This window comes from Megachile rotundata, chromosome 4, assembly GCF_050947335.1.
Source record: "Megachile rotundata isolate GNS110a chromosome 4, iyMegRotu1, whole genome shotgun sequence".
NCBI classification, from domain to species: domain Eukaryota; kingdom Metazoa; phylum Arthropoda; class Insecta; order Hymenoptera; family Megachilidae; genus Megachile; species Megachile rotundata.
This window is the reverse complement of record NC_134986.1, coordinates 1119178-1130660: the sequence shown is the minus strand read 5'-3', so window position 1 is coordinate 1130660 and position 11483 is coordinate 1119178. Positions and strand designations below refer to the sequence as shown.

The window sequence follows — 11483 nt, the reverse complement described above, 5'->3', positions numbered from 1 at the left end:
TGCATATGGAAGAGACAACAAATTCATATAATTTTGTAAAACAAGTCTACATTCATACTTTTCTATATACGAAAATTATGAAAATGCCTTTATCCTACATGAATAATGTTGCATGTGTTTATTTATAATTTATGACTCAACGTGAACAGACTATATTAAGTTTTATTATTTCTGCTACTTACATAATATAATATAATAATAATATAATTATGAGTTTTTAGCATTATGTAAATTTATATACCTTGTTATTGGCATTCCCCTACCAGTTCCAGGCCTAATAGCTGCAACCCCATGTTGTGTAATTGGTCTTTCCATAACATTTATATTCATATAACCAATTGTGGGAAATCCTACATTTAAATGCCCTGAACTATTTGTACTAATTGTATTTGACCGTGAATTAGCTGTTGACATTTGGTTATGTAAAATTGAAACGGACAATGGTCTTGTAAGTACATTTTGACCAGAAGTTGCTGGATAGTTACTTCCTGAAACAATATAAGATTCTAATTTAATCTTCATTACTTTATAAAATCTGTCAACTTCATTTTAAAACCAAATTTTACCCGTTTGTGGCCTTTGCATTATGAACACTTTACCTAAAATACTTTTTTGTTTCAACAAATACTGTTAATTATAAATGATATAAACGATTACACAATTAAATAACTTTACTAATGTAACGTATTTAAAAAATTTGGTATCCTATTGTTTTGAAATTGGTTACCATAGAAACAACTTTATCTATAGCATATTTATATTTATAGTGGACTGAGTGTTTTGCAAAGATAATTGGTAACAATCCTAAAGGACAGAAATATGTATATGGTTAGATATGTTCTCTCTCTGGTATGATTCATAGAAAGCGAATAGTTAATGGCAGAGAAAAGTAAACTATTCTGCTGAGAAACCTTTTCTTCTGTCGCAATTTTTTTTTTTTGAAAATACTTATTGAATAGAATTTAATGACGTTAATTTTGAATTGAGGAATTCATTTATTCGAATACGTGTACGCGTCTTGTCAAGTAATTACTTATACACAAATCGCATCTAAGTAGTAATAAATGCACATGTGTTTTAATCAAGAAAATGGAAAAAAGGGAGAGAAAAGAAAAGGAAGATTTCTAAATTTTCTTAGTTTTTGAGGTATTTTGGATATATTTAATTTAAAACATCAAAATCACGCTATAATGTAAAAGTATTTGATGCAGTTTATTAAATATACATTTAAAAATAAACATAATGTTGAAATATATAATGAAATAGAATTATTAAAAGAAAATATCTCGCAGGGACGAGAGAATCAAAACACGTTGCGACACATTATATTCGGTTTATTTAAACAGAACTAACGAAATGCAAAAGACTTGATGCTAACACACGGAGTAAGGAACTGTAACAACATAGGACAGTCGGAAACATTTGAAAATTATCGCTCTATTGCCACGCGCTACTTGTTCGGCCGACTTTGACACTTATGGCGGCCGCCTCGGGTAGCAATCAGTAGGACTACCTCAATTTGCACACAAGCAGCGAGATCACTCACTAGACGAATTATGGGTTAATGCAGTGTCAAAGTAATCTTTCAAATATGCTAAAAATGTTCAACTTCATATACACATTACTTCTGAAAAGATGGATTTCTTAAATCAAAATTGATTATTAAACTCTATAGTAAGTATTTAAAAAAGAAAGAATTGGTGATCAAGAATCTTGCCTTGAGGAAAAATTTACTCATATCAAATATGAAAGGATTATTTGCAGACAATAGTGCATATTTCTTCACTTATTAATAAATAACATAATCTTTGATACATACATTTACTCGCAGGTTTATATGTTGTTGCTATTGTTTGCATTCAGGATTTAATCAACCAATCAATCATAAAGGACATGTAAATAGCATTAAAAATATTTCGCAGCAGTAAGTATGAAAATTAGAGCTGCAATATAATATCAAATATAATTTAAAATGTAATTTGAATCATGACAAATTATGTTTTGTGATTAAAGAAACAGTAATAATTATAATATTTTTTGATGAATTGTTTCATTCGTTAAATGAATGAGTAACAAAAGTTTCAATTGAAAAAAGCTTTTATTGTTTTTATTTCACAAGTATCAGGAGCAAGCAGTTGTCATCATTCTTTTTAAAAATAATTGTACATATCACTTATGAATAGTGTAATTAAAAATAAATGTAGTTTCTAAATGTAATTTCTATAAGTGTAATTTCTTGAAAGTAACAATTAGCATGAGGAAAAATACGAGATAAATTTGTATATAAAATAGTGCAATATAAATAATAATTTATGTAAATAACATGTAAATAAATTGTATTTTTATATATATTTGATTAGAATATTAACAAAAAACATTGAATAACAGCTAAGGAAGAAATAGTTTACTATTATAAATTTTTAAATATCTGCCATCAGTGATACAGTATTAATACTTTTCGCTGGAGGGACATATTAGTAAAATATATATATTGTGTGATAATCACTAAATGCAGAGTTCAATGATCGTACTATCCTGAGCTTGTTTTCAATTTCAATAACTTGAGAATTTTATCAAAATACATTTTATTTTATATTTTAATTTAGCTTACAATTTTTGTTGCATAATCATTGAACTTAACTAATATATAACTTCTTCAGATATAAAAAATACTGAATTTTATGAGTTTAATGATCGAAAAGAAGTACTTTGTTCAAATAAACCATGTAAACAGATGTTTCTATATATGTCACTATTCCTTATTATTGTTTACATGTATAAAAATAAAGCAGAGGTTTCCACCAATTGGTATCTCTTTCAATTTTTTATTCTTAAATTTAAATTATATAATATATTACAACCGATGCAATTTAAAATTTTAAAAATCTAATAAAATTTATACTATATATTTTCATTTTTTAAAGGCAAGATAGAAAGTAGCAAAATAAAATGTACTACTTAATTTTACAAAAATTGAAGAACATTACTTTTTCTTACCTTAGTTATATACAACATGAAAATTATATTATACCAAATTATGATTTAGTTGCACTGTGAAGTCAATTTAAAAGTCTAATGTTTAGATAAAATGTTTGTAATAATGGTAATAATGGTAAAAATATCTCTTGGAATCAGTTTTGTATGATTTGAATTTTATTCATTAAAAATTTCTATTCGATAGTGACCTAAATAAATTATTTATGTATTATAAAAAACGGAACAATTATCATTATTATGTATGATTCAATATTTTATTTAAAAAAAAAATATGAGTACTCAAATCCAGTAAAATTAAAATTTTATTTCAATTTTATTTTATAATACAAATAAATTTTTTCAAGATTTAATCATTTTTTAAGAAACTCTTCGATCTGTTACTGCATTTCGTCACCTCTGTATTGAAATATTATTTAATGTCACTCAATTGTTTTAATTAATTTTTACTTTTTTTTTACCTTAATTTTTTAATTTAAATGATTCATAATCATTTTTATTGATTTTTAAAGTAGATGCATTTAAAAAATTTAAATTACGTAAAATGCAAAGTGACGATAGATGGCAGTAGGCTTTACTATTTTGCTGGGGGCAGTTGCTAAGCAACAAAAGGGACGCGGTGTGGCAATCAAGTAGCAAATGCACGATGGTGACGACGCGGCGACCGTAACGGCGGTAGCGACGCCGATCCTCCAAACTCGAATTAATATACAGTAGTCCAAGAATATCTTCAGTGTGCTTCTGGGATAGCCAGAAAGCAATTGATGTTACAACAGTAAGTCGTGTTGTAGCCACGTTTATCTGCAGCATTACAATTTATTCCATCGCATATAAACGACCCGCCGCGCCGTTCACTCATTCGCCCGCTCGTTGTGTTGGCATTTCTTCTTAGTTATCTTTTCATTTTTTTCTTTTCTATTCAATACGTTTACTGTATATACGGTCGACACATGTATTCGTTGATAGCCCATCTAGTGCAGATCATAGAATAGCGTACACGCTGCACAGTAAACCGGTTTCACCGCAACGAAGCGGTGACCTCCTCGTGCTCGAGAATGCTATAAAACTGTGACAGGTATTTTATGTGTTCACGTTTATAGAAACTATCGGCTTGTACGTTAGTGAACAGGATCAACAATCCGGTGAGGTTCAAACAGAGTTGAAATTGTTGGTAGTGTTGGTAATTGTGATGGACGAAGAAGAAATTGACGGTGTGAAGTCGCCCATCAAGAGGCTTGGCTCCACGCGGAAGCTGCTCGTCTTTAACAGTAAGTTACAATCGCGCTCTTGTCATCTCTCTCTCTCTCTCTCTCTCTCTCTCTCTCTCTCTCTCGCATTCTCGCGCGCGCATTCTCTTTCTTCCTTTATTTATTCTACACACTAATTTTTATCTTGTTTTACTTGCAAAGAAAGTTTATTTTTCTGTAAGTGGCGTATCCTGTGATATGTTTGTTGACATATCCGATCGCAAGCTTGCTTTGTCTAATTTTAATGATTTTAAATTATTGTTTATTTATAGAGTTTATTGCGATCAAAATGTTTTTATGGTTAGAGAAGCTTTCAAGATTATTTTACGAAAATATAAACATTTTTTTCATCTTTATTATTCGATACAAATTATACATACACTTTGCTTAAGGAAGGTCGTGGAAATTTAGTCGTGGATTGAACAAAGTCAAAATTCATTTGAAAAAATATATATTAATATCCATTAAATGGATACAGAGCGTATGTATTTATTTGATTGATAAAGCAGATATAATCTCTGTTTTTATTGATCATTAGTAGTGTAAAAAATATGCATATCTTTTTATATGTAAATAAAATGTGGAATGCAGGAAAAGCTTAGCAATTTGATGTTAGAAAATCTTATAGCACGTAATCGATGGTGCGTGTACAGTAGTACTAGGCTTCATGGAATAACGTGAACATGTCGATTGTGTTATTTGAAGAAAGATTTTATTTTTTTGCTTTCACGACGCAATATTTACTTAGAAAATACCCGTGCAAGTATGAAATGCAGCGATATTTTTGCAACATAGCATCCGATATTACGAGACCAAAATTATTCTCCTAAATTTTATCATGTATGTATTTATTTTTTTAAAAACGATGCATTTGTACTTACGACATATAACAAATGTAGAATGCATATTATTAGCGAATAAAAATGTTTTACAAATATTAGTAGTTTTTTTCGTCGTTATCAGTTTAAACCATTGTACTGAAAAGTAAATGGTGCCTATACTATAACATAACACCTTCTGTGGAATGCTGATGCTTATAAAGGTTGCGTTAGACATTCCTATTTACTCGCGGTTTAATAAGTAATGGTTAAGATGTTATACCAACGTATAGCGTAAATTATGAGATTCCAACTTTTCTATAAAGAATTAGCAATTTATCACAGATATATATATAAATCATTAACATATAACCCGCTTAGAAAATTTTGTTAGTATAATAAATTTCGTTTTAAATAGTAAATTTTTATATTACATTTTTTTATTTATATATTAATCATGCCAATAAAAAATTACCATTGACATGTTTATAAGAAAAATATATTTTACGAAATCATAGAATAATCGTGTAGCACTAATTGCCTTCGATGGAATAAATTGAGGTATTTGCACGTCTTTCAGTTGAACTGTTGGCACACCATACTTGAAATTGCCTCGTCTGCATATTAAAGTCGTGGGAAGTAACAGGGATAGGTTTCATGGCATTCTACGTTCTCACATACATACTTTGCATTGTCAACTATACCTATCATTCCATTATCCCTTGTCTTAAACACGTACTCGTTCGTGATATTTAGTATCAATAATGTAGTTTATTAGCGTACTGGATCGAGACTCAAATAAAATTATATTACCAATAAACAACATTAATCATAATATATTATATATTTAATATTTAATGTATTGAACCCAATACTGTTGGGGACAACAATTTATTAAATTTACTTTATCACTATAAATAAAGAATGTTATGCATTAGTGGTATTGATATTAATTGCCGATACATATTATTGCTAAAGGAGCCGGTCAAAATAGAATGTAACAGTTAATGTTCTCATTCGATTCTTTTTATTCGTGTTTGAATTTCAAGTGTAACCTAAATTTGGTTTTTGTCTTCAGTTTAAATTGCAATAAATAGATTTGAACGATAAAATTACGCATCACATTCTGTACGCTACAGGCACTCCTATTCGGTTCGATTAAAAATTCTCAGACGAACGTGTCTCGATGCCCATCCCTCTATTTTCATTTAAAAAATTTCGGTTGATTTTATTTTAATATACGTTATTCCTTTCTTTCTTTCTTTGCTCTCTTCCCCTGTTCTGCGAATACATGCACACGCTAGAAAACATTTTCAGCATATCGTGTGTTGAATGTGTGGTTATGTATTCTTTCATTCCCTTACGCGCATGCGTACATTCGTGTTGTTCACAGGGAACCCCCTCCACGTGTCGTGCGTGCTTGCGTCTACCGTTTCTTTTGTGCATTTTGATTTTTGTGTTTATGTCCGTTCACACAGTTGCAACATTGTCCGTTTCAATATCGATTTTAGCGTCTCACCGGTGCGAGGCGTTAGAATGCAGAGGTAGACATGCTAGGTGTGATAGATTTTAAACATGTTTACAAATTTTGTTTACTAGATAGATATTTTCGGAGTCAGGAATGTAATACTTATAAAAGCGCAAATATGTTTATGTGAATGATTTTTATAAATTTTGACATTAGACAGTTTGAAAAATATATTGCATCGCATTCAAAATCAGGTTATAAAACAATTGAAAAATAATTTTTTAATAGCTTTTTCGTGTTTTTTTTTTTGGCGGCCTTCTAAATCATTCGTTACCACAGATTGTAGCATATATTTGATATATTTTAAACTATTGCTTTTGCATAAATATTTAAATATCTCTTTCTTTAAATTTGAATTCATTTGTTAGCAAATTAAATAGTTTTTGCTTGTACATTTTCTATGTTCATGAAGTACCAATCTTTTTGAATATTTCAGCAAATATTAATTACAGTAATTTGCAATTTCATAAACATGAAAACTGATGTTAGCGAAAGAATAAAGAAGGGAAGTTACATATTTTTTAAACTTATTTTAGAGATAAATTTACATGAGAAATCTGGAAGAAACAAAGAACTAAAAATGAACCACGTTTCCTGCTTTCTGCGACAGATGTTTTTACGAACACATGTACCACTTTCAGACTCAACGAATATCTATCTTATATGGTCACACATTCTTTTCCAAATGTTACATTATTACTACATATACAATTTCAAAATGAAAAGATCATTTTTTTAAGCCTGATAATTTTTGTTACTACATGACTAACCTGTGTTCGTTGTCTATAAATATAACCCTAATATTTATCCAGCTTTCCTAGTTATGTGATGTAACATACGTGTCTAGGGCGGTGTAATTTCTTTCACACGTGTGTGTGTGTGTGCCAGCTATCCATTTTCAGTTCAGCTCATTAACGATGAAGTTCCGATAGGATATAACAAAGACATTATGAAGGAACAGTGTATATCCTTTATTATTGTTAGATCAGTTAACTCGTAGCGTGTATAAGCTTTAATGTGGATACATGGCACGATTACAAACTAACTATTAATTTAAACAAATGGATTGGAAATTGGTCGAGTAATTCGTTTGTAATGATGATCAATTGTTATACATATGTATAATACCGAGGACGATTGACTTCCATGCTAAAATGGTGGTAGGGAAAAAGTAGTCGTTCGATATACATAATACATACTCGAGAATTATCACGTATTATGCTTTACAAAGTTAGTATTTATTTTGATACTGATTGTGTTGGAAATACAATCAGGTAAAAATTTGGAAGGAATTTTCATTTGGTGGATAAATTTGCTCTAATATTTTAAGTTTTTTGTAGCAATTGAAATATAAATAAAACCCACATGCACTACTGTTAAATTGGTAAAGAAAATGTTTCTACACATATAAATATTCAAGTTTTAAACAATGGATGAATAATTTAAACGAAAAAATAATAATTCTTAAAATCTTAATTTTCAATTTATTAATTTAAAGTTTATTTCAAAACAGAAACTGATATAACGTTTATTGTTAATGTTAATTGTTAAATTCTATATAGCTAATATATAAGTAAAAGAATATTGCTGATAAACGAAATATTTCTTGAATAAACATTTATACTCGAGTATTGGAACTTTATTCTCACATATAACCGTTTGCACTTATATTCTGAAAAAATATTAATAAGTATGTATAAAACAGGTCATGAACTTGAGAAGGAAAATGTCACATGTTGTTCAGAAACTGCCAAGAGTTTATTAATGAAATAAGGTGAATAAAGCGGTATCGTTGTACGCGTGTTATTTCATTGAGTCGGACACATAATTTCTAACAATTAGGCTTTATATTTTAAGAAAATTTGCACAAAATGAGAAAAATGTAAAATTTTGTATTGTATTCTAATTCTTGAATGAACAAAGATATAACAATTAAAAATAATAAAATATAAAAATTAAATTATTTATTATGTATAGCGATTTATTTAATTAGAGAAGAACAATGTAGTTGCTCACTTTCAATATCACACTAGTATTTAGACGATATATAAGTTCAATTTATGGAAATAAAACAAAAATTTTCTGGAATACTTATTTTGTCGCGTAATATTCAACGCATGCGTGGATAGGTAAAAAATAATTACTTCTAAATAATGAACTATAATATGTTTCTTTAATTCCGTTTTCGAATTTTTTTTATTTAAATCATCGTATATACGTTTTTGATAGACTTGATTGTAGAATTTATACATATTGTAACATTCACCTCATAATTTTGTAATTTTTATTTTTTCGTGGTGATTGTAAATGTATTTTGTCTCTCCGTCAAAATTAATATTATCTCATCATTCACATTTCTTTTATATCTATATGTATGCACATAGATACAGTGGAAGACAAAAGTATTTGTGCACATGAAATATAGAAATAAAAGAGACAATATTTTCTATATTATTAAGTATATTTAATCACATATAGCTGTATATTAAACATTACATTTAAACATCATGTAGTAACTTGAAATAGCTTGAAATTCACGAGACTGGAAGAAATCGCCGGGATAAAAGTATTCGTACATTTAATTATGGTTACAATTATTTTAGCAGGAATTTTATAAATTAATATTTTGTATGATAACCCTTCTGGCAAATCACTTCACGTAATATATCAGGCATTGACAACACTAAACTTTTAATGAAGTAAGGTTCTATATTACACCATTCTCTTTTTTTAATATTTCTTTCAAGTGTTCTTTCAACGTTATATTATCATGATTTCGCACATTGTTTTCTAGTTTCGCCCATACATGTTCAATAGCATTTAAGTTAAGCAATTGTGGAAGAGTTGCTAACCTGTGGGGAGTATTGGTATTAACAATCACAAATGTACTATACATATAGGCTGTATGTTTCGCATCACAGTCTTGCTGAAAATAAAATTCATGTAATTTGTAAATCTAATTCATTCTAATTCATCTACACTATTTCGTAAATTTTCTTCTAAAATATTTAAATATAAATGTTTATCCATTATTTGATCTATTATCACTAAATTGCCGCCTCCAGAAGCAATAATAGGTCCCCACACCATCACACTTCCGTCTTCGTGTTTCGTCGTTGGTTGCATATTTTGGAAATCCAATTGAGTATTAGCTTTCCGTCAAACTTTTTTATTATCGTTCGACTCAAAAATATTAAATTTTGATTCGTCGGAAAATATTACGTTTTTCCGAAAGTCTTTGCTAGCATTTATGTATTGTTCTCAAAATTATAATTTCCTTTTTTCGTTTACTTTGCTTCTGAGTGGTTTCTTCCTCGCAACTCTACTGTTATACGAGGTGTGACACAAAAGTAACGAGACTATGTCTGTAGCTTGAAAAAACAATGTAATTAGCAGCAATTGTTTTTGTGGCATCATCCCACATGCCTCCTTTATCCATATTGCCAATTTCGATTGAATTGGTCATACCATTTGGAAGTATTGTGATGTTTAGTGAACACGTGCAACTGCATTTTGCCGGAAAAATGTCTAACGTAAAAACCGAAAAGCGAATAAACATCAAGTTGCTTGTAAAATTTGTTGAAATCTTTTGTAACATGTGATGAGACATGTATTTTTACCTATGACCCAGAAAGTAAGCGCCAGTCAATGGAGTGGAAGTCTCCAGGATCCCCAAAACCCAAAAAAGCACGCATGTCAAAATCAAAATTCAACATTAATGGAACTGTAATGATTGAGTGGTTTCCCAGTGGTTAGACTGTTAACTAACACTATTACATTGAAATACTAAAAAGACTTCGTGAAAAAATTAGGAAAAAAAGGCCACAGTAGTGAAGCAATGGATGGCTGTTGCACCAGGACAATGCACCCGCTCACACGACACTGTCTGCCAAGCAGTTTCTGACTAGTAAAAATATTACTGTGTTGGGGCATCTTCCTTATTCACCTGATTTGGCTCCATGCGACTTTTTTTTATTTCCTAAAGTTAAATTTTGCTTAATGGGAACCCATTTCACCTCAGTTGAAGAGGTTCAGGCAGAAACGGAGAATCTCCCGAAAGGACTTCCAAAAACCACGTTCCAGAACTGTTACCAGCAATGGCAGCACCGAATGCAAAAGTGTGTGAATGCTGAAGGGGACTACTTTGAAGGTGATAATGTCACGGAGAACTGATTCTGAAGGTACAATGATTTATTGGACTAGTCTCGTTACTTTTGTGTCACACCTCGTATCTGGCCTGATGCAGCACTCTTTATACTGTTTTAGGGTAAATTTCCTTCAACATATATTCTTTAAGGTGTGCTGCAATTTTAGATGCATTGGTATCTGGTTTTTCTTTAATAGTTTGGACGAATCTTTATTCCGCAATATTCCTTCTTTTTTATACTAGTTCGTCGATCTATACTAGAAGTCGATCGACTTCTTTTTAGTATTTCTGATTTATTTCTATGTAATTTACCTTTTTCATGTAACCGTATAACAATTTTTTTTTCTTCTAATGTTGTTTCATTGCGGTTTCTCCTCTTGTTGCAAATATTAGTGTTAAAGTGTGTTTGCCACGATTACTACTGGCTACACTAACATAACATCATCTAATCTAATGGTTACATTAATCAAAATATCCTGATGCCATCGCAACTGTTATATTTATCAATATAAATGATAATGTATGAATACTTCTGTCCCGGCGATTTCTTATAATCTCGTGAATTTCAAGTCATTTCAAGTTACTACATGATGTTATTGTTTTGGGTCATTTGTTGCTGTAAGTGTAATGTTTAATATACAACTATATATGACTTAATACACTGCTCAAAAGAAATATGGAAATCAAAAGAAATACACACAGAAAAGGCTCCTGTCAGAGCCATATAATGTGCAAAATCTGTCCAGCAA

The 11483-nt window shown here is 29.8% G+C and overlaps 2 protein-coding genes across 7 annotated transcripts in view; one reads left to right on the top strand and one right to left on the bottom strand.

Moving 5' to 3' along the window:
- The window catches only part of LOC100883135 (intraflagellar transport protein 74 homolog), a 53872-nt gene that overhangs the window by 1941 nt on the left and 40448 nt on the right, over positions 1 to 11483 (bottom strand). The window contains exons 1-2 of one of the 3 annotated variants that reach the window (XM_012283124.2): positions 1820 to 2012; positions 242 to 488 (exon numbers count right to left, since the gene is read on the bottom strand). In XM_012283124.2, coding sequence (XP_012138514.1) covers positions 242 to 414 — 173 coding nt within the window. In that variant the 5' untranslated portion in view covers positions 415 to 488; positions 1820 to 2012. Of the gene's footprint in view, positions 1 to 241; positions 489 to 566; positions 1682 to 1819; positions 2013 to 11483 lie in introns of those variants that run through there. The other 2 variants (XM_003702338.3, XM_076531273.1) reach the window with 2 other exon arrangements.
- Positions 3604 to 11483, top strand: part of LOC100883803 (SLIT-ROBO Rho GTPase-activating protein 1) — a 117548-nt gene continuing 109668 nt past the window's right edge. The window contains exons 1-2 of one of the 4 annotated variants that reach the window (XM_076531264.1): positions 3604 to 4069; positions 4152 to 4262. In XM_076531264.1, the coding sequence (XP_076387379.1) occupies positions 4184 to 4262 (79 nt within the window). In that variant the 5' untranslated portion in view covers positions 3604 to 4069; positions 4152 to 4183. Of the gene's footprint in view, positions 4263 to 11483 lie in introns of all 4 variants that reach the window. The other 3 variants (XM_076531263.1, XM_012283126.2, XM_076531271.1) reach the window with 3 other exon arrangements.